The sequence below is a fragment of the Chenopodium album genome, chromosome 5, assembly GCF_948465745.1.
Source record: "Chenopodium album chromosome 5, dcCheAlbu1.1, whole genome shotgun sequence".
NCBI classification, from domain to species: domain Eukaryota; kingdom Viridiplantae; phylum Streptophyta; class Magnoliopsida; order Caryophyllales; family Amaranthaceae; genus Chenopodium; species Chenopodium album.
Genome location: NC_137838.1, coordinates 11,983,191 through 12,005,905, shown reverse-complemented (window position 1 = coordinate 12,005,905; position 22,715 = coordinate 11,983,191). Strand labels below are relative to the sequence as shown.

General features: G+C 36.4%; 1 protein-coding gene across 2 annotated transcripts; it reads left to right on the top strand.

The window, feature by feature from the left end:
* Nucleotides 1-1,405: 1,405 nt before the first annotated feature.
* On the top strand, nt 1,406-22,473 carry LOC145631915 (putative thiol methyltransferase 2). 2 transcript variants are annotated; one of them, XM_081684144.1, is made up of 8 exons: nt 18,351-18,575; nt 19,768-19,898; nt 20,433-20,519; nt 20,773-20,873; nt 20,947-21,046; nt 21,389-21,435; nt 21,567-21,645; nt 22,134-22,473. In XM_081684144.1, the coding sequence occupies exons 1-8, from the start codon at nt 18,374-18,376 to the stop codon at nt 22,185-22,187; spliced, it is 801 nt and encodes a 266-aa protein (XP_081540270.1). In that variant the 5' UTR covers nt 18,351-18,373; the 3' UTR covers nt 22,188-22,473. The 2 variants fall into 2 exon arrangements, 1 of the variants encoding a protein (XP_081540270.1); XR_014112428.1 differs by lacking the exons at nt 18,351-18,575; nt 19,768-19,898; nt 20,947-21,046; ... (1 more) ...; nt 21,567-21,645; nt 22,134-22,473 and adding an exon at nt 1,406-2,816 and having other exon boundaries at nt 20,773-20,808.
* The last annotated feature ends 242 nt before the right edge of the window (nt 22,474-22,715 follow it).

Genomic DNA, 22,715 nt, shown 5'->3' with positions numbered 1-22,715 from the left:
TTTACAGTAGTCATTTGAAATATGACTATCATAATGTTTTCATGATTATAAAGTTTATAATTGATATATTTTTTTTCAAATAATTAATTATTTAACTTAATGTTAGGTATAAAATAGTATTATCAACATTTTTTTGATTTATCATATTTTTAGTAACATTTATGTAATTTTTATTCTTATTTTATAGTTTCTCGAAAAAAAAATTATTATATATTGGATTAAAATTTTCAATAAATATGTATGCATAGTAGATATAATAAGACTAATTGTGACCATTTTATAAGGTAAAAAAAATAAACCAATCATATTGTATGCTATTAAAATAATATGATAGTCATTTTTCAAACGACTACTGTAAAATCATCCTTGCCAGATAAGGAATATGTGTTTTTTTTAATAGTAAGGACGGTTTTCCCTTTTCCTACTTTTGGATTTTGTAGACTTATTTTTTTAGAAATCATAGCATATGCTGATATGCCAATGCACGGGCTAAATAAACAAAGACTTCTACGAGTATATGGTCAATAAATGAACTATTATAATTTATAGTTGATTGTCTTATTTCAACTAAGTTTGCACCAAAAATAATTGATGTTTTACGTGGCTAGAGATAAAGAGTTAATTAGGGGTTACTAGAAATTAATGATGATGACTTTTAATTGGTATGCTATCAAGGAGATAAGGGTGGTTAATTGTAATTTTATTATTAGTTGAAATATGGAAAGCTTATGGTCAATATTTATTATACAATATATAAATGGGCTTGGGCCACACCTGCTGCAGCTGGACACAACTTTCTTGTTTTTTCAATGTGGGTTACACTTCCACACACTTTTAGGCACTCACATGTGGGTTTACTCATGGGCTTAACAAGGTTTAATTCAAATACTCGATCTTCCTAGACTTTAGGGATCTGAGGTGGAAAGCAATGCCTAAGCTACTCCACCCCCTCGATCTCAAAATTGTTGCAATGCTAATATCGAAGTACAAGACTTGTTGATTGATAGATTGTCGAAAATTAAACTTAAGAGTAACACAAAATTAGATACGAAGTATAATAAACTATACACTAGGGCAGGTGTACGTAATAAAATATTACCCTCCATTAGAACGATAGTTTAGCTATAAATAGCACTCATTTATGCCCAAGTCTTTCACAAATACAATCACAAAAAAGAAAAAAAAATTAAAAAAAAAAATCATATGATGGAGAGTGCTAACAGAAATAATGGAGGTGTGATTGTTGATCATATGAATCAACAATGGGAGTCAATGAGACAATTCCTTCATTCTCAAACCACCGGTATGTGTTACCCCCTTCGATCACTCCGTATATTTCACAAATCAAAATTTATACAAAGTACTAGTAATCTAGTATACATATGTTTAAGGCATTATTGTATGTACAAGTTATGTGATGTCCCTGATGAGAGAGGAAGCTTCCTTCCTATTTCCTGTTATTTGTTTTGTTATTTCTTTTGCCTTGTTGTGAGTGCTGTCAGCACAGCCTGTCACATAGAATATTGGACTATCCTTTGATTATTCTTTTGTCCTTAGCTGATTACCGTTGTAATGATAGGCTTGTATGTATAATGAATGTTGTAATATGCAGTACTTAGATATTAATGAAATCAGTGCTCCCCTCTCTCACTCATCTACATATCTTGTGACTTTTGTCATCATGGTATTAGAGCCAGGTTACTTTGTTATCAGAAATTGAGAGCTGTAGATTGAAGGAAGCCCGGCTGATTTTGAAGAAAAACCTTGCAAATTTTCAACTGAAATTTTCCCAAATTGATTTTGACCTAGATTTGCTAAACCTTCTTCCCCAATATCCAAATGGCCGGAGAAACTAATGTTTCTTTGGATTTCACAAATCCACTTTACCTTCATCCTTCCGGTGGTACTCACACCATTGCTATTTCAAAACTCACTGGATCTAGCAATTATCGGACATGGCGAAGGTCGATGAAAATTGCTCTGTCCTCAAAACGCAAACTTGGGTTTGTGACAGGGACGGTGAGTCGCCCAGCTGATGATTCAGCAAAAGCGGAGCTGTGGGACACCTGTAACTCCACCGTTATAGGATGGATTCACGCTTCGGTGTCAGATTCGATCAAAAGCTCGATACTCTTTCTGAGTACAGCGAGAATGATTTGGTCTCACCTTGAGAAGCAATTTTCGCTTACTGATGGGTCGCGCAAATACAAACTCAGCAGAGATTTGTATGCTTTGAAGCAAAATGGAGTGCCTGTACATGAATACTACACGAGCATGCGTGGTCTATGGCAGGAGTTAGAGTCGATGAGTGCTCTTCCTACAATAACCACAACAGCCACAGATATCACTGCATTCTTGAGAGCAATGGAGAGGCAACAAGAAGAAAGTCGACTCTTCCAATTCCTAAATGGATTGGATGAAGAATACAGTCCTCAGAGAAGCCAATTCCTGCTCATGGCTCCTCTGCCGACTGTTGAGACAGCTTGCTCTGCCATTCAGCAAGAAGAATCGCAGAGGGAGGTGCTAAATAAAATCTGCCAAAACAGAGGTGGAAACGGCTGCTATGCTCAGCAAGACTTCAGAGATCATCTGTAATGTATGTGGAGGGAAGGGACACTATGCCAGAAAATGCTTCGAAGTGATAGGATATCCAAAATGGCATCCAAAGTCCAGGAAACAACAACAAATGAAAGGCAAGCCCAAGGCAGATACGAAGGTGGTTGCAATGGGACAAATAAGTTCCGAGGGCACATCTGATGCTGGCTCTATCACATTCACTAGCTCTCAATTCGACCAATTCTTGAAGAAATTCACTGGTATGTCTGCCCAATCATCCTCTGTTGTTTCTGAAACTGATGATGAGTTAGAACATATTTTTGGGGGTATGGTTACCTGCTGTAGTGCCTCTAGTGGTGAAAATGTGTGGATCATAGACTCGCGTGCCTCTGACCATATGACATGTAATGTATATGTAATGCAAAACCTTGTTCTGGTTAATATGCCTAGTATTAACTTACCTAATGGTGCTGTGTCAAAAATCTCACATATTGGTGATGTGAAACTTGTTGGGGGTTTGATGTTAAAAAATGTGTTGGGGGTGCCTACTTTTAAGCACAACCTTTTATCTGTCAATAAACTCAGCAAGGATAATGACTGTAATGTTGTGTTTCACTCTGGCTTCTGTGTGATAAAGGGGAATAGTGATCAAAAGATCAAGGGATTGGGCAAGCTTCACAATGGCTTGTATTATCTAATAGACAAACCCTCAGAACCTGGAAACCTTAGTGCTCTGTGCACTGCCTTTAGTGGCAAGGCTGCTACTGGTCAGGCCAGTGTGGAATCCTTCACTCCGTGGCATAATAGGTTGGGGCATGCCCCTGCTCCCAAACTCAAACTTATTCCTACCTTAGTAGATCAAATAGGGTCTTTTGACTGCACTTGCATAACCTGCCCTATGTCTAAGTTTGTTAAACAGCCATTTCAGTTGAGTAAATCTGTGGCAAAGCATGCATTTAAAATCATTCCCATTGATGTTTGGGGCCCTTATAAAGTGATTTATAAGGGAAAATTCAGGTTCTTCTTAACTGTGGTAGATGATTACAGCAGGTATACATGGATATACCTGTTGCAAGAAAAGTCTCAATGTCTGAACATTCTGGAAACTTTTGTGAACTATGCAAGCACTCAATTTGAAAGAAAGGTTAAGATTGTGAGATCTGACAATGCTCTTGAGCTGGATGACACTAAAGCTAACCCTTTGTTTGCAAATTATGGCATAGTGCATCAAACATCATGTGTTGAAAGACCTCAACAGAATGGAAGGGCGGAGAGAAAACATAAACACTTGCTTGAAATTGCAAGAGCAATTAGATTTCAAGCTGGCCTTCCCTTGACTTTTTGGGGTGATTGCATCCTTGCTGCTGCATACATAATCAATAGACTTCCCTCCCCTGTTCTGAACAGTCAAACACCTTACCAAAAGCTTCACAAAAAATTCCCTGGATATGATGAGATGAGAGTGTTTGGGTGTCTCACCTTTGCCTACAATCCTGCTCTCAAAACTGATAAACTCAGTCCTAGGGGTGTGCCTTGTATTTTCTTGGGTTATCCTCCAAATACTAAGGGGTATATACTCATGAACTTGCTTACTCAGAAAAGATTTATTTCAAGAGATGTAAAGTTTCATGAACTAATATTTCCTTATAACAATGCAACCCTCAAGAGTATCCTTCAACCTGTGCCATCAGACACACCCAAACCATCTACTCACTTGTTGTATGAAGATTTGTCTCCAATACAACTTGCAAACAATGATGCTCAGAACACTGATACAACACCTTACTTACTAGAACACACTGCCAGTCTTCCTGAGGCCTCTCAAGAATCCATCAGAACACTAGAACTTGTGATCAGAAGATTCAATAGACCCACTCAAGAACCTGTATGGATGAAGGATTATAAGAAGCTGGCATGTGCAGCTGATTTCCAGCCAGTGTGTATTGCTAATGAAGGTAACACCAGTGTGTCCTCAGAATTCTGGTGTTTCATGGCAAGTGTGTCAGATGAAACTGATCCCACTTCATTTGATGAAGCAAAGAAAAATCCAGATTGGATTTCTGCTATGAATGAAGAGCTTGCAGCTCTTGAAGCAAACAACACTTGGGAACTGACTCATCTTCCAAATGGGAAGAAAGCCATAGGTGCTAAGTGGTTGTACAAGACCAAATTGAACCCAGATGGAACTGTGGAGAGAAAGAAAGATAGACTTGTCATTCTTGGTTGCAGACAGAGACCAGAAATTGATTTTGATCAAACATTTGCCCCTGTTGCTAAAATGACCACAGTGAGGTCATTGTTAGCTGTAGCAGCAATGCAGGGATGGATCACAACTTAGATGGATGTGAAGAATGCTTTCCTGCATGGAGAGTTGAATGAAGATGTGTATATGAAAATACCAAGGGGCTATGTAGGGCCAGGCATGTCTGTTAGTCCAGAACAGGGGGAGCTCTCTGAAAACAAGGTGTCAAATTGAAAAAATCCCTGTATGGACTTAAACAAGCTCCACGTCAATGGTTTGCCAAGCTTACAGAGGCCTTGAAATCATTCCAGTACACTCAGTCAAAATCTGACTACTCACTCTTTACCAGACAGTCGGGAAGTAGTTTTGTTACTGTACTCATCTATGTTGATGACCTGTTGATTGCTGGAAATAATCAACAAGAGATTGATAATATGAAGGCTATTCTTTCAAAGAATTTCAAAATGAAAGACCTTGGAAAACTGAGGTATTTTCTAGGCCTGGAAATTGAACACTCAGAATCAGGGATATTTGTATCTCAGAAGAAGTATGCACAGGACATGATCAAGGAGTTTGGACTTGCAAAAGCCAGACCACTGAAAGTGCCTATGGACACTCATACTAAGCTAACACCTAGTTTGGGTGATCCTCTCCCTGATGCAGAAATCTATTAGAGATTGGTGGGAAAATTGTTGTACTTAACTGTAACAAGACCTGACATCAGTTTTGCAGTACAAGTTATAGCCCAGTTCATGCAAGCTCCAACCACAGCTCACCTGCAAGCAGCCAAGAGAGTGTTGAGGTATCTCTTGAATTGTCCTAGCAAAGGTATTTTTCTAGCCAGTGAAACTGCTGCCATACTCACTGCATACTGTGACAGTGATTGGGCAGGCTGTCCAGTCACAAGGAGGTCGACTACAGGATACTGCATTCTGTTGGGGGATTCACCAGTGTCATGGAAAGCTAAGAAACAGTCACTGGTAGCTAGGTCATCAGCTGAAGCAGAGTACAGAGCAATGACTCTTACCATCTGTGAAGTGACTTGGCTAAATTATTTGCTGAGAGACTTGGGCATCAAAAACCTTGGGCCTACTATTCTGAGATGTGATAACAAGGCTGCTATTTCTATTGCATCTAATCCAATGCCGCACGAAAATACCAAACATGTTGAAATTGATCAACATTTTGTGAGAGAGAAAGTTCAAAAAGGTGTTGTAAAGCCAACTTATGTCTGCAGTTCAGAACAACTAGCTGACATTCTAACCAAGGTTCTGCCAGTGCAACAACATGAATATCTACTGGGTAAGCTTGGTTTTACTTCTCATGCTCATCAAGCTTGAGGGGGAGTGATGAGAGAGGAAGCTTTCTTCCTATTTCCTGTTATTTGTTTTGTTATTTCTTTTGCCTTGTTGTGAGTGCTGTCAGCACAGCCTGTCACATAGAATATTGGACTGTCCTTTGATTATTCTTTTGTCCTTAGCTGATTACCGTTGTAATGATAGGCTTGTATATATAATGAATGTTGTAATATGCAGTACTTAAATATTAATGAAATCAGTGCTCCCCTCTCTTACTCATCTACATCTCTTGTGACTTTTGTCATCAGTCCCTATATAATTGCAATATTGATTAGTGTATATGTTTGGCTTAATTAATACTTAATTCAGGTGGGTGGCAAAAATGTTGGGAGGAAGACTGCACTCTATGGGATTTGGGGCATGTAAATCCTGTAATCCAACACCTTGTTCAGACCGATGCCCTTCCTAATAAGGGCGGGATCCTAGTCCCCGGATATGGCAGGGTGAGTTATAATATCACCGGCGTTGAGCTTTACTAATTATAACATTGAAATAAATATACTCTGCAACAAAATTCTATGTGACTATATGAATGAAGTGACACAAGACTAAAGCTGATGAACACTTTGAGACTGATTCTAATGTAGTAGAGTCGAGTTTAAACTAAAGTTAATATCTAAAATTTGTAGCCACAAATAACACTATTTCTACATTCATGTTGGCATGGATCATGCATGAAAATCAACAGGGCTATGATGTGATAGCAATGGCCAGCTCCGAGCGCAATGTTGTTGGACTCGATTTATCTGAAGCTGCCATAGCCAAAGCCAAAAAGGTACTACGTGTAACATTTATGCAATTAAAACAACTAATTACTCTGTATATTGTTAGCCCTAGTAGTTGTTTTCTAACAATATTTAATTATTTTCTGTTTTACATGTTAGGTTATCCGTACCTTATTTATTCCCTAAATTATTACTCCACAAAATTTTAATACATTCGTATTCTTTATTTTTATGTCATTTTGTAGTACTCATCAACCAATATATTAAATCATCATAAAAATATCACTTGTATTGCATTAATTATGATTCAATTAAATAATTACTAGCTACAACACGTAGAAAGTTTACTTATTAGAAATTTTTACACAAATTAACACCCCCTTCCTAAACAAAGGTAGATTAATTGGCTATGTTAATAAGTCTATATTCAGTTCTTTACATTGTTTGGCAAACTTTATAAGAATTTGATACAATTACAATATATTTATGTAAGTCAATTAGCTAGTCAAATGTTAGAAAAGCTAGCTAGTCTGAATACACAAGGTAAGTCTAATTTGCTTTCACTACAACATCAATCCAGCTAGCGGCTTCATCAGCAAATGCCAACTCCACGACTTTCATCGTTGACAACTTCTTCACTTGGAAACCAAACGAGCCCTTCGATCTCATTTTTGACTACACGTAAGTAGTTACTCCGATCAAAATTTCAGGCAGAATAACAATGACTAGTAGCCAGTAGCCTCTCTTTTATATGTATGTATGTGTGCAGATTCTTTTGTGCTATTGACCTAAAGACGAGGCCGACGTGGGCTAGTCGCATGGCTGAGCTACTCAAACCAGATGGAGAACTTCTTATCCTCATGTTTCCGGGTAATTCCTTGAGAAACTTGGAGCGTTTCTCAAGGGGCAATTTCGTCCACTTTTCCTTGTATTTAAGGGTATAATTGACTTTTTGTCTTGGGTGCATACTTTTCTGTACAAACTTCCGTTAACTCTTGTATTTGGAAAAATTGACGGATCGTCAAGTGAATATTTACCCGTGTACAGTAACCTATTCCAATTACCCTCCAAGTTATTTACCCTTCTCGTTTTTTACCCCGAAATTTGGAATTACCTTCTCTTTTGCAGACATCTATCTTTGTAGTCTGGAATCGAACGCAAAAAGGTGTCTGTTGCGGTGGTGATGTGTTTGCTGTTGCCGGTGTCAGAATTCGTGCACCAGTCGGCAGAAGGACTTTAACACCCCAATAATTCTCTCTTTAAATCTGTGAGGACTCTGAACAATATTCAAGAGAATTACTGGCATGCTACCGCCACGTGTTCAAACGTTAAGGCTTTATCAGAAAATAGCAGCGGAAAAACTAATTCAATTATAAATAAGTTTCAAAACCAATAACCAAAACCAAATTAAATCATACAACTTGGAACCATTAAGGCCCTTATTGAAAACCCCACAAAAGTAGTAAATAAATAAAACCAGAGTTTAAATAAATTCAAACTTATGAAAAGAAATAAACTGCGAATAATAACCAACTCTCTACTGAAATTCCCACAACCCTAATGCGAATGTTGCGTATGTAAGAACCTGTGGTTAATCTGCTTCCCAATATTACAAGTGTAAAAATTGGATCGTCACAGGGTCATTGAAAGGCGAAGGTCATGACCAAAGAAAGACACACAAAGCACGCAATCAGCAAAGCTGAGTACATACAAGCTGCGAAATTAAATAAGAAATCCCTAACATGCTACTAATAATTAAGCAGAAGCATCATTAAAATACGGACTCAACACATGGCTCATTTATCAAATTTATTAAGACCTCACTAGTTGATATTAACTAACTCATTTATTTATTTCGTTGGATTTAGCAATAGACAAGGTTGTCCAACCCATGTCCCATTTGGAACATCAATAAAAGAAAAACCCCATGCCTCCTTTCGGAAACATCAATAAACATCCAACGACCACGGGCGCGACTCTGTGACCGTAGTTAGTATGAGATCTCACCTAACTCCTAGTTTTTAAAAATAATATTTGAAATAGGAGACTTGTAGATCAGACGGCCTCGATAAAAGTACACGGCTAATACCCCATGTACCCCAACCCCTGATTGTCATTACTCCAGATGTGCACTAATCCAGAGTTTTATTGCTCATCCATATTGCACTTTACGTAATTTACAGATTTAGACTTAGTGATGACTCATATGCATAACAATACAAACATTCCAAACACAATTCGATCAAACAAGGCAAGTTTCTAATTTCAATTCTTGATTTATTAGTGACAAACAACATTAATTATTTATTCTTTTACTACCTCGGTGTATAAACACCTTGAGTGCATAAGACACCCCAAAACCTTAACCTCGTCTTATAAGACTGAAATTCTTCCTTTACTCATCCTGTTTGCATAATCATGAATGAGTAATAAATTAATCTTTACACCAATCACATACCTTTGCCTCTAAGCGCACCTTACATAATTAGAGCACAAATAATACTTGCAATATAAAATAGTGCACATCATTTGAAATTCACAATGTATAACCAAACAATTTAACCCAGTCAACCCTATACATGATACTAAGTTCTCGATTCGTCCTTAAACATGCACCTACAAGCAAGGTTTCGTAACTTGTACGTACCTTGAGCAAACGAATTGGTATGCCACTTTACTAACTAGAAATCACCTTCAATAAACTCTTTCCTAAGCCAAATAATAACATCTCAATCAATACCCAATCAATCAAATTTACAGCAATACTAACTTACTTTAAAACCTTCAAAATCCAAATCAAACAACACTTTAAAACCTTCCCTTTAGTTAAAATTAAAGGCTTATATATAGTTCGTTAAAATTTCTTCATAAAAACCTTAAAATACACTCTTATACATGAAATTACAGCAAGTTTAAAGTTTAATAAAAATCTGAAAATTATTTAAAACCCCTAATAATCTCCCTTTTTAATGGGTGATTAAACCCTCTTTATAAAACATCAAAAGGAGTACTTAGAAACTATTTCCAACACTTAAAACTTTAATAAAAACATATATATTTATGCTTAATTAACTTTAAACATAATTAATTTTATTAATCAAACTTAAGAATAATATTTTAAGTATAAAAAACTTCGTTAAAATAAAAAACTGCCCGAAAATCATATTTAGAGGCTGAATTTGGCCACGAGAGGGTGGTGCTCACTACCAAAAGTAGAGAGTCTTTCTTAAAACGTTGTTTCCACATGGAAAACACTACTTTTTCATCAAAATCGGATGAGTTCAAAATCTGATCGGGATTAAAACGGGATTAATATTAACGAACGAAAATCTAAAAATTAAAACACGAATCTACGTGTTCAAAATAATCTGGAATCAAGTTAAACTAATCAGTAATTATAATCACCAAAATTTCAAAACATCATTACTATAAAAGCCCTAAATCAATTGTTCATAAAAACCCTAAAATCATGATTTTCAATAAATTGAAACCCTAGGTTTATAATTCATAAAATATGAAAATTTATAACATAAATATAATCTGAAATTTATAATCTTTATATCATTAAAATATAATTTGATACTAAAAATATAGTCTTTATACTAAAATCAAAACCCAAAACCATTAAATTAACATTAAGCAAAATAATATAACAAAGGAGGATGAAAATAAGACTAATCTTTTTGTGTGGGAAATTTTTGGAGATTCATGGGATATTTATAGGAGAGAATTATTGTAGGGTAAAAAGGAAGATTGGGCCTCATAAAAATAATGGGTCAATTAAGTAAATAAATGGGTTAGACTTGTTTGATTGGACATAAATTGTAGAATAAAGGTGCATAAAATAATTTGTTCAAATAATTTTCGACCCAGATTAATAATTTGAAACTTTTAAAATTAAATTCCGGAAAATAACAAATAAATATTATAAATAAAATAAAATTTCATTTATAAAATATTTTTAAAATACGGGGGATTACAAGGACGCAGACAGGCAGTGTGGCGAAAGGTGAAATCCGATACCAGGGTGTTCTCTGCGCGGTGGTATCTATTAATTTGGCGAGGTAAGTTCGTCTTCTTCTATTGTTATATTATTCAGTGTGTGATTAATTCACACTACTCCTATCTTATTATAATAACAAACAACGAAACACGGTAACACAAATTACCAACAAAACCAACAAAATTAAAATAATAACGGCATAAAATAATAAAATTAATTTACAATCCCCTGTTCCCACCAGTAACATAGTACAAACACACAGAGTACCAATAATTCATGACACCATGTAGTACCAAGTTTCAAAAATATTTATATTACATAAATTAGCAAGACAAAGTTCAACCCCCAAATTTTAGAAAATTAACTTCTATACTACAGTCACACTAATTCATACAATTATCACAAATCATAACAGTGAACGATGACAATTCAGGCTCATAGTCGAGATTATACGGAATTAACCTTCCATTGAAGCGATTCACCACCTCAGATCTGGATACAAGCCCACTTTCAGAACTGGAATCAATCACACTGCAGCGTAATTATACAACTCTGTATTACACCAGCTTTCCTCCCAGACAGAGCCATTTCCTCCGACGAGATTTGAAGATTGAATATTGGCTCCGGTGACGAACCGACAAAATTTCTACTTTCTGGCAACTTTATGAGTTACTATGGTTTTGATAATTCGACTTTATGGTGACTTTTGAATTTACTGTGGTATTGATATTCTACTGTGTGGTAACTGTTGGAGTTACTTTGGAGTTCACGATAACCTGAAAACTTTTGAAGCACGTCGTTACTTTCTCCGTCTATTGCCTACTTCTCTGCTCCACGTGACATGCTTCGGGGGAACTCCCAGTCAGCATGTATTCAGGTCTAAAAAATATTTGTTTACATTTCCCAAGTCTATTTTATTACAACTTTGCCACTAGAGAAACACAACATGTTTTTCAATAAGAGAAACTAGGGCGCGCCCCATGTTTCGGGTCCAATGTTGAACCTTTTTCACAATTTAAAAAAATGATTAATCTTCTCTCTTTTATTTATTATATCATTAATTCATTATGATATATAGTCAATTATAGAGCATTTAGTTTTGGTAATTAAACACTGACTTTTCTTACAATTTTTTATGGCAAATAAGTGATCATGTTTGTGGACCACCTTACAAAGTATCCACTTCAGAGTAATTTTCTATTACTCGTACATTTTAATCTATTAACTATTACTAAAAAAAAACATGCTGACATCATTAAGGGACACATGTCAATTTCTAATTAAAAACTTTCCCGCCTAAACTGTTTTTGACATCATCATTTTTTTTCTATATTCCAAAACTAAATAAATACAGTGCTGCTTTCAACATTAATTAATAAGATTATGAATTTTTTTAATATAAAATTGACAACTTTTTAAACAAATAATGGCTACTTAATTCGTGCAACGCACGGGACTAAACTAGTTTAATACTATTATTGTTATAATTATTTGGAGTATTTACAATGATTATAAAAAAAAAAAAAATATTTTGTGATGTCCTCTTATTATATTTTGTAATGTCTATAATTTGTGTAAACAAATTAAAATTATGATGATGTTGCATGCAGCTGTGAAGAAGTGCTTGCTCCTTATGGGTTTAAGGCTATTTCTATAACAGACAACGAGCATGCAATTGATTTTCGCAAGGTAACTTTACATACAACTTCATTCCATAGTTAGCAATCATACATACATTATCCTTATTCCATCTATATAGGTACTACTACCTCCGGTCCAAATTACTCGCAACTTTGGGGTATTATTTGAGAGGTATAAAATATTCCAAAGTTGCGAGTAATTTGGACCGGAAGTAGTATTTTATTTCATCATACACACGGGTGTGTAATAGTACACTAATAATATACGAAGTATATATTTATTTTTCCTCTCATCAAATAATAGCACCAAAATAAAGATGGTAGCTAGGTGTAATATAATGTGCGCGTCCATATATATATATACACAATATAGTACAGTCGGATGTATAATACATCTTGACTCTTGAGGCCTATTATAGAAATTATTTCTTAATGTATTGACTATAGAAATTAAACTTGAAGAATGACTTAATATAATGTAGTATTTGATTGTATGTTTCAGGGTTATGAAAAACTTGGCAGGTGGAAGAGGACATCAAACTAAGACACATTTCCTATTGTGCTGCTTGATGAGAACAGAAGCTGAATCAACAAATTAAATGGCCTGGCCATGTAGTCTATATATGCTTTGTTTGTATTTTGAAGTAATTTCAATGTTGCTGTCTTTGATGAAGTTATTGATAATAATGTTGTATCCTCTTTCTTATATTACACAAATCTATATCTATATTTATACTTTAGTATTTAAAAACTCTAACCGGAAAATACACATGTCTCCATTCTATTACCCTTTTCTAGCTTCTTTTACACTAGATGTGCCACGTGTCTTCTTACATTTTTTTTTTAATTTTTTATTACACTATCTTAATTATTTCATTAAACTTATATTTTCATCTCTCTCATACACACTTCTTATTCAACTCCCCTATTCAATTCAACCTTATTTTCCTTTTTTCTCTTTAATTTTAGTCCCTTCACCTTCTTTTTTTAAAGCCTCATTTTGAATTAGAGCCCTAAAAATCTAATTTCTTTAATTATATTTTAGATTACACATTACACCCAATAATGATTTATTGGTATTTCCTCAATCATTACCTTTCAATACAACTTTCAATAAACAACCCGTGCATTACACGGGCTAGAAGGCTAGTTAATAATAAGATCAATCCTTGATTGTCATGATGTGTTGACAATGTAATTTGGACTACTGTGCAACAACTATATTTATCATTGTACTATGCTATCCTACATACAACCTATGTAATTGTAAGTTGATAATTATGTGTGTTATATATGCATGGTTTTTGTTTGTGATATAGCAAGAAATACAAACTACTTACATTTTGTGTGCTCAACTACTAATTAAAATTTGGTGATACATATACGTTTGTATTTTAATAATAATACATCAACAATTTACACTTTCTCTGTTCTGTTTTTACTTGACCTGTTTCATTTATCACGCTTGTTTATACAAAACTTTTATCATCAATCTGTTGAGCCCACATGTGAGTGGTGTGTTGTCCCACATTAGTTGAGTGAATAAGTGAGATTTTGTTTTGGGATGTGTATCCCACATTGAAGAAAGTATATAATTGTATCCACTTTATAAGGCTAAGGGACTACTCCGAGCTACTCCCCTTATTGTCATATGGTTTTGAGGTGGAACCTCCTTGATCGTATAAAGTGGACAGTTATATCGAGTGTGATCCATGCCTGTTTATCAATAAATTTTAAGCGTCCATTAAGTATATATATTGCCTTTTTATTTCCAAAGAAATAGTTACCCTATTTCGATCATAAACATTGATCTCTTTCCTGACATCATGCCCTTCCTCTCTTACAAAGCAGGTAAGCAACTACATACTCACAAAGCAAACCCGACCCTCGACCTCCATCTTCTATATGACTATATGTCCACATATGACCACGTAGGAGCTAATCAGAGGCTCTAAAACCCATCAACACTATAACGAGTACATTTTTAGCTCATGGCGCGTATATAATTGGTATATCATCTAATGGTTTTTGGCTCATGGCCTAATCTATCCATGGTTTTGAATCCTTAGAAGGAAGCTTAGTAGTTTTTGTTTTGGTGAAATAGTGAGCTTAGTAGTTTATTAAGCCCCATGTGTCTTCAAGCCTACCCCGTCGTGTGTAAAAACTGTTGGTAAAATACCTGTCGATTCCAATAACAAAATAGAGAAGATGAAAGGGAAAAATACTTGATTGAAGATCTCAACTCACAGTCGCGTCGTGGAACAATAATCCACTACCTTAGAAGCGAAATACGCCACCACCGGTACAGGTTTCCTGTTGACGCACGCCCCCCAAGTTTAACGCAACTCTCCCCGTAATTCGTGCACCCGAACCCGAAGAGTGGAATTGCTCAAGAACTGTTCAGATCTCAAAAAATAGGTTTGTGTTTTCGGCTAGAAAGTGAATAATCACATGAAAAGGTAAGACTCGTATTTATATGAGTCCCGGAAAAGGAAACACGCAAAGCAAACCGACCTAGGAAAAAAGGTGGGCCCGATCGGGCGAGCTGCCGCCCGATCGGGCGCGAGATTAAATTTCTCCAGACCTGGTGTCGCGCCCGATCGGGCGAACACCGCCCGATCGGGCGATCTAGAAATCCCATCCCGGGCGAGCCATCGGGCGAAGCCACCCGATCGGGCTCGTCAAAAACTCGAGTCCGCCGCCCGGTCGGGCGAGGGCCGCCCGTTCGGGCGCGAGAGTTCTCCTATTTTCCTTAGCCACCTCCGCCCGATCGGGCGAACACCGCCCGATCGGGTGCGAGCATCCGTTTGCATTACCTATTTCCAACAATCCCCCACTAATGCGAGCGGATCTTCAACATGAAATCTGAACAGTAAATGAAAGTCTTAGTACTTAAATGCTAGTATCCAAAGGTTTGAACTAACACATTAGTGCACAAGGTTTTCAACACTTCCCTAGTGAGTATCCTAAGATTTGAACTCCTAGGAGCGAGGAAGGGTCCTTGAATACACATACCTTGACTTTAGAGCTTAAGAAACTCCGCCAATCTTGGCCTACACCTTGGGCTCTCTTGAGTACTTCAGGAAAACTACACCACAATTTTCCCTTGAAGGAGGCCACCCCTCGTACTCACGTAGGTGTTCCGTCTGTGTAAAAAAAATATACATTCCCAGCACATCTAGGGTCTTTCCTTGCAGGCTTAAAACACATTCAAGCACCTTGCAAACCCAAGATTTTCTGTGCAATGGAATAAGAACATTAAGAACGAAAAGTTCAACCCTATCAACTCGACGGTGCATTTATCAATCCACTGCTCAATGAGCTCTTAGGCTAGATGCATTAAGGGATACTCCCAACCTCAGTCATTCGGTACCACTATCGTTCCCTACTCGAGTAGTAACTGGGCTAGTGATTCTAATTCATTTAAGGATCACTGTCGTTCCCTACTCTCAAGCAACTGGGCTAGTAGTATTAAGAGCAAGCAATGCTCAACCTTCCACCTTCGGTGTCATTATCAATCCTACTCTAAGAGCCACTGGGCTAATGGTCTTAAATCCACTTATGAACCATTATCAATCCCTGCTCAAAGAATAACTGGACAAATGACATTAAGAGCCACACTCAACCTTACTGAATCCACCTGATCAACAAACCACTGAAAAAAGTTACAGATTCAATAAACATAAATGGTGTAAATCCAACAATGAGTCAACCAAAACAAGGCTCTAGACCCATTCAGAACAAAAGTTCAATAAATTAAAATACTTCGGTGTGTCCATGTAAGCTGTCTCAATTGACCACCCAATCTGGGTTATGGACATATTAAGAGCACTTAAAGCTCAACCTGCAAACATCAAGCAACAAGTCTACAAAAGCATCTCATAACCATATAAATTAGAGGGTTATCAAGCCAGATCACTTCAGGACGTAGACTCAATTTTTTTTAAACTTCGTCACTAGAATAATTTAAAATACCCCACAGGATCTTAAATATATTCTCTTAGACAATCAAGCACTTACCTGAGCTTCATCCTAGTATAAGGACCTGCTTGATTATTCTTTGCTTTCACGTACTCTAACATGAGTATCATCTCCACAAGATCTGTCTAACTTTGTCACTACATCTGTAGTTCCTGACAACATACATAGACACTTGTGAAAAATAATGTAGAGAACATGAGGATCAACTTACCCCCACAATGGACAAACTTCCAGAGATTGATTTTTGCAACAATCATCTTCTTGACCATGTCATCCAATCTTATGAACCTTTGCTTTATAATGGATAGTGTACAACAATTTGTTTTGTAGCTCACTCGAAACAGAGCACCACCCTTCATCATGTAAAAATCATACACTGAAGAGGTTCAACTAATCATCGTTGTTCATTCAATCATTGTCTCTTATAATTTACTGGATAGGTACTTGAGAAACTTTCTCACTCTAACCTTCAACCCTGTACTAACTGAAACTCAAACAATAATTGAGTAATTCTCTCTTGACAAACAGAATGAACAATATAGTTTACAACAAAACCACTACACGTCAAGAATAGTTTGTTCATCATTTAGATTGCAAAACATTAGCACATTTGAATCAAACATCAAGGCCAAATCATGAAAATAACTCTGGCTTAGACAAGATAAATATAATTTACCAAACCACTTTCTCTACATCACAATAATGAGATTGATGTGTACCTTTATTAGTTCATCGGCATACTGCCTAGAACCATTCTGCTTATCACATTATCTTGTACTTGTCTCTTGGCTTAGAGACACATATACATCTTTATCTCAATTAACAACATGCATGTGAAGTCAACAACTTATGATCATTCTAGCAAATGAGCTCTATCAATGCGAACCATAGTAACATCACACAAGCATCAAGAAGTTCAACTCACATGCCAAGAAAAACTTAACATAACAAGTTAGATGACTCAAATATAACCTCCACTCACCATACATATCACAAAGGATATAACATCATGAGCAAAAAATGCCTCATCTTCTAAGTTGTCACCTGTGCATGCGTTTTAAAATACACACCATTGATTTACAATCAATCATGCTAGAAAGCTTAAGCAACCTTACTGCAAATCAGACAAGCTTAGAACAAACCAGGTGAGTCATAAGAGTTGGTCAGCACTAAACTTACAGAATAAATCCTATCAACAGTATAATAAATTAATACTATTTCGCTTCTAAATTGTTGGTAAAATACCTGTCGATTCCAATAACAAAGTAGAGAAGATGAAAGGGAAAAATACTTGATTGAAGATTCAATTCACAGACGCGTCGTGGAACAATAATCCACTGCCTTAGAAGCGAAATACGCCACCACCGGTACAAGTTTCCTGATGACGCACGCCCCCCAAGTTTAACGCAACTCTCCCCGTAATTCGTGCACCCGAACCCAAAGAGTGGAATTGCTCAAGAACTGTTCAGATCTCAAAAAATAGGTTTGTGTTTTCGGCTAGAAAGTGAATAATCACATGAAAAGGCAAGACTCGTATTTATATGAGTCCCGGAAAAGGAAACACGCAAAGCAAACCGACCTAGGAAAAAAGGCGGGCCCGATCGGGCGCGAGATTAAGTTTCTCGAGTCCGCCGCCCGGTCGAGCGAGGGCCGCCCGATCGGGAGCGAGAGTTCACCTATTTCCCTTAGCCACCTCCGTCCGATCGGGCGAACACCGCCCGATCGAGCGCGAGCATCCGTTTGCATTACCTATTTCCAACAAAAACTCTTGTTAGATTTTTTGACAATGTTTATCAAGGCCTAGCCCCTTGTTTTGCATAAATAAAAAATTAAAAAAAAAAAAAAGTTATTTTTTAAAATTTGACTCAATGTGTACAGTAGTGTCGGCCTTTTCATTACCTGTTCTCGCTAGACCAGCGCCGTCGTGGGTGACCAAAATTCGCTCTCTTCCTCGGTTTTTCCACCGTACAGCAGCACCACTCATGGCGGCGCATAAAAATTCCGGCGAACCTGTTCAGTTCAGCCCCTCCGTCGACAAATTGCAAGAATTCCTTCACTCCAATCCCACTGGTACCCCCCAATTTCAAAATTCATCTACAAATTCATATTCAATTTATTAGTTTAATTACCTGCCATTTTTGTTTGAATTCTGAGGCATTTTTAGTTTAATTTTTCGGAAAACTAATCAATTTTTATTGATTGACTGATTAACGTAGTATCTTGAAAAGTTGGAATTCAAACTTGGATTAAAAATGTATAATTGGTGAATTAATTGATTTAATCCAAGAAATTGTTAGGTTATTGTGTGAATGAAGTCTATAGCGATTGAGCTAAGCTGGTCAATTTGATTTTGATTAATTTTAAAATGGAAGTTTATTTGGAATCATACTTGCTTAATTGAATTGGATGGATGTGTAAGCTTTCATTGTGTGATAGCATGTTGCTCTTGTGTTAACGATGGCCTCCTCGGCGGTATTGTGTCTTCTGTCGGATGCCGTGTCGAATTCTTGTTGGATTTTAGTACCTTCATTGCCATATTTTAGCTTAGTGAGGATATTAGCCCAAATTTCTGACAAAAAAAATAAGAAAAGATAGTTTATGATTGGATTTCTCGAACAGCTTCACTTATGATGTAGATTATGAATGTGGAGTGGATGGAGAAGACGGAACTGTTTATGAGGGGTTTTAGGTGAAATTATGCTAATTTCTTAGTCCTAAGGATATGAGATGATAGTAACAAATTTTCCCTCTAGTATTATGGAGTATTAAAAATGGACAAAAGGGGTCTAAGTGTATGACAATAGTGATCATAATTGGGATTACAAACTAGGTAGTTTGGGACCTTTTGTTTGGTTCAACATGTCTTAGGCCCCCTTCAGTGATGGTGTGACATCGTCTCTTGCACTAATTGATTGCGTGCCAATAGATATTACCACCCCCCCTCCCCCCTTTGGTTCAGCTTGTCTTAGCCCCATTCGGTGATGGTGTGACACCGTCTCTTGCACTAATTGATTGCGTGCCAATAGATATTACCCCCCCCCCCAAAATCTCCCTTCCCCCCAAAAAAACTAAGAAGTAATCTCTAGAATACATAGAAGTCACCGCTGTTTTTCCCTCTCTATTCAGCATGTTTCAAGAAAGTGGCTTTGTGATTTTTATTATAATTATCTCAATATCTCTCTTCTGCATTTTCACATTATATTGATTTTTTACCCTTTTGGATAGACTATGGATTGTTGAGTTTTATGTAAAATATTATCAGATGGGTGGGAAAGATGTTGGGAGGAAAGAGTAACACCATGGGATTTAGGGAAACCAACACCAGTTCTTCAACACCTTCTTCAAACAGAATCTCTTCCTAAGGGAAGAGCTCTTGTCCCTGGATGTGGTAGTGTAAGTTTCGTTGATACTATTATGGTATTTAATTTTGATCACGTTCATGATTTTCCCATTGCTACTTTCATTACTACATGTCTCCTTGAGTTACATATTTTCCCTCAAATATTAGTTTGAATTGCCGTATACAAGCAGTACAATGTCCATCATCTGACACTTCTGTTCTCATATTAATGTGGCATCCGACTAGCTATTTCTTGCTCACGTCTTTTAAACCACTTCCATCTTATTACATGCCTTGTTAATTAAAATTCTTTTGTGATTCCTATTACAAGCATTTGGCCTTTTCCTATTGCCGATATAACTAACTACATCCTACAAAGATCCTTTTGGTCCCATTATCACTTACTTGACAAGTGACTTAGCTGTGCGCTAAGAAACCTTATGGTTTGCTCTAATATGTGGGAGTGATTTAGGTCACTGTATCCCTCTTCATGGTAAGAGTGATTGTGGCTGCTGCTTAAAATCTCAATTCATAAGTTCCTGACTTCCTTTTATCAAATGCATTATATGAATATTCCTCTATTATAGGGTTATGATGTGATAACACTTGCATCTCCTGAGCGTTACGTTATTGGATTGGACATATCAGAGGTTGCCGTAGAGAAAGCAAGAGAGGTGATATACCTTCCCTGTTTCTTGTGGCTTTAGTTTTAAATTAATTTTAATTTTCTCTAATCTTGACTAACAAAAACAAAATAACATAACAAAAAAATTGTTATTAAACAACACCAAAATCTATGCAAAGAAAACAGCTTATACCAACACCAAACTCTTTATTTCCGGGGATCAGCTTTTGCTCATCCTGTAATTTGGGTATTCTGAATTGCTTCTAACTGCGTCCTATGACTCTGACATCTTGTCTAATCAGCTGGCTTCGTCATCCCCAAATGCAAACTATATTTCCTTTTTGCAAGCAGATTTTTTCAATTGGGAGCCTACTGAGTTGTTTGACCTCATATTTGATTACACGTGAGTGATTTATTAATACCTTTTGTTTCAACTCCTACATAATTTATATTAACAATCTTGTCTGAAATTGCAGATTCTTTTGTGCTATTGTTCCAAATATGCGGCCAGCTTGGGCAACCCGTATGGGAGATCTCTTAAAACCAGATGGAGAGCTTATAACCTTAATGTTTCCGGTTGTTCTCAACATCTGTTATGCTTTGTTTCACAAATTCTGGTTTTGTTCTTCTAGTTTTATTACTTGACAATTGCATCAGTTATTTATTTCACTTTTTAAACATACTCTTTAAGTAAAAAAAAGTCAAATGGAAAAAACTAAGGAAACCACAGACATCATCTTTACCCAGCAACTGCATGAAGTTGTTCACATTAGACCCTTTGAGTGAAAAGAATTATATCATCAGTGCCAGATTGAAGAAGAACCAGATATTTTTGCTGCTGCTAGCTCTTTATAATGCTTTTCTTACAAGGGCCATTTTCAGGAAATTGCTGTCATAACTTTGTTTAAATTTTGGCAGATTGATGACCATGAAGGTGGACCTCCATATAAAACATCTGTCACCGAGTAATTCCTTTCCCTTTCACTCAGTCAACTTTTGGTTTGAATTGTTTCTCTTGTACCTTGCTGACTTATTGATCTTGTCATGAGTTGTCATCTTGAGTTATGTGGTTACCTGATCTATTTCTTCCATGTAGCTATGAAGAGGTTTTGCATCCCCTAGGATTTCAAGCCATGTCTATTGTCGAAAATGAGCTAGCAGTGGACCCTCGTAAGGTAAGTTGCTATCTTGCTAAAGTTGGCATTTTCAGGGTTAATGTGCTAACTTTTGATGAAATGTTTGATGCATTTTAGGTTCAATAATTTAATATATGGGTGTTCGTATGCATGTTACTTTGCACTTCACTCTGTTCTGTCTTGTTGAATACAATTATACAAGTATTTAGTGTTACCTCTGTCATAGTTAGCAAGTAATACGCCACATCTATGACCGTTGGTCAAAACTCACAAACTTTGACCATAATTACTTAAATTTGTATTTGAGTTGATGATCTAAAATTACTTTTCTAGATCAATCTTAAGAAGTACTCTGTAACTTTGTAATCTCCATTCTGTATCATCTTTTAGTTTTTGGTCATAGTTGTTGGTCATAGTTGATGAGATTTAACAAAAGGTCTGTATTGTCATTTTTTTTTTCTTTCCCATATGTGGGGGTAGGAAATGGTTGATCTGCGAGACCTTCTAAGACTAAGCTTTCTTTGTAGGGAAGAGAGAAGCTTGGGAGGTGGCGAAGGACGAAGACAGCGTCATCGCTTTGAAAATGCCCTAAGACTTTGCAAACTTTACAATGGTGCCCCTTCTTTCAAAAAAAATACAAAGGTGCCCCTGCTGCTATCATTCTATTCATTCCTATTGAAAATTTTAATTTGGATGTCTATAAAGGTAATGAGGAAGTGCTTTCATGTACATGTCTAACCAAAGCTGAAGCCTGAAAGCACTCCACCATAATATCCGGAGAATATTGGCCATATATTTACGCAATTGAAGATCAACAATGGTACATTATGTTTAAGAAAAAATGAATAAAAATAGGAATTTTTAATACGACCTTGTGTTCCAGAACACTTTAAAGGTCGGTTAAAAACTATATTACTGTATACCTCAGGTATATATATTAAAAACGTCACCATTTTTCTCTATCAATCTATCATTGAACGAGTAATGCAGAGTATTTCTTTGTTAGAAGGAAAACTGCGAAAGTTCGATACATACAAGTATGTGGGATTCAAATGTGTTTGCCCCCATTCCCAAGTCCCACCCCCTTTTTCATTTCCCTTTCAACATTG

Excerpts from the sequence above, each read along its gene's own strand:
- LOC145631915 (XM_081684144.1), top strand. The coding sequence starts at position 18,374 with ATGTGTACAGTAGTGTCGGCCTTTTCATTACCTGTTCTCGCTAGACCA. Across the intron at positions 19,899-20,432 it reads TTGTCCCTGGATGTGGTAGT|GGTTATGATGTGATAACACT; the intron begins GTAAGTTTCGTT and ends CCTCTATTATAG. Across the intron at positions 20,874-20,946 it reads GACCTCATATTTGATTACAC|ATTCTTTTGTGCTATTGTTC; the intron begins GTGAGTGATTTA and ends CTGAAATTGCAG.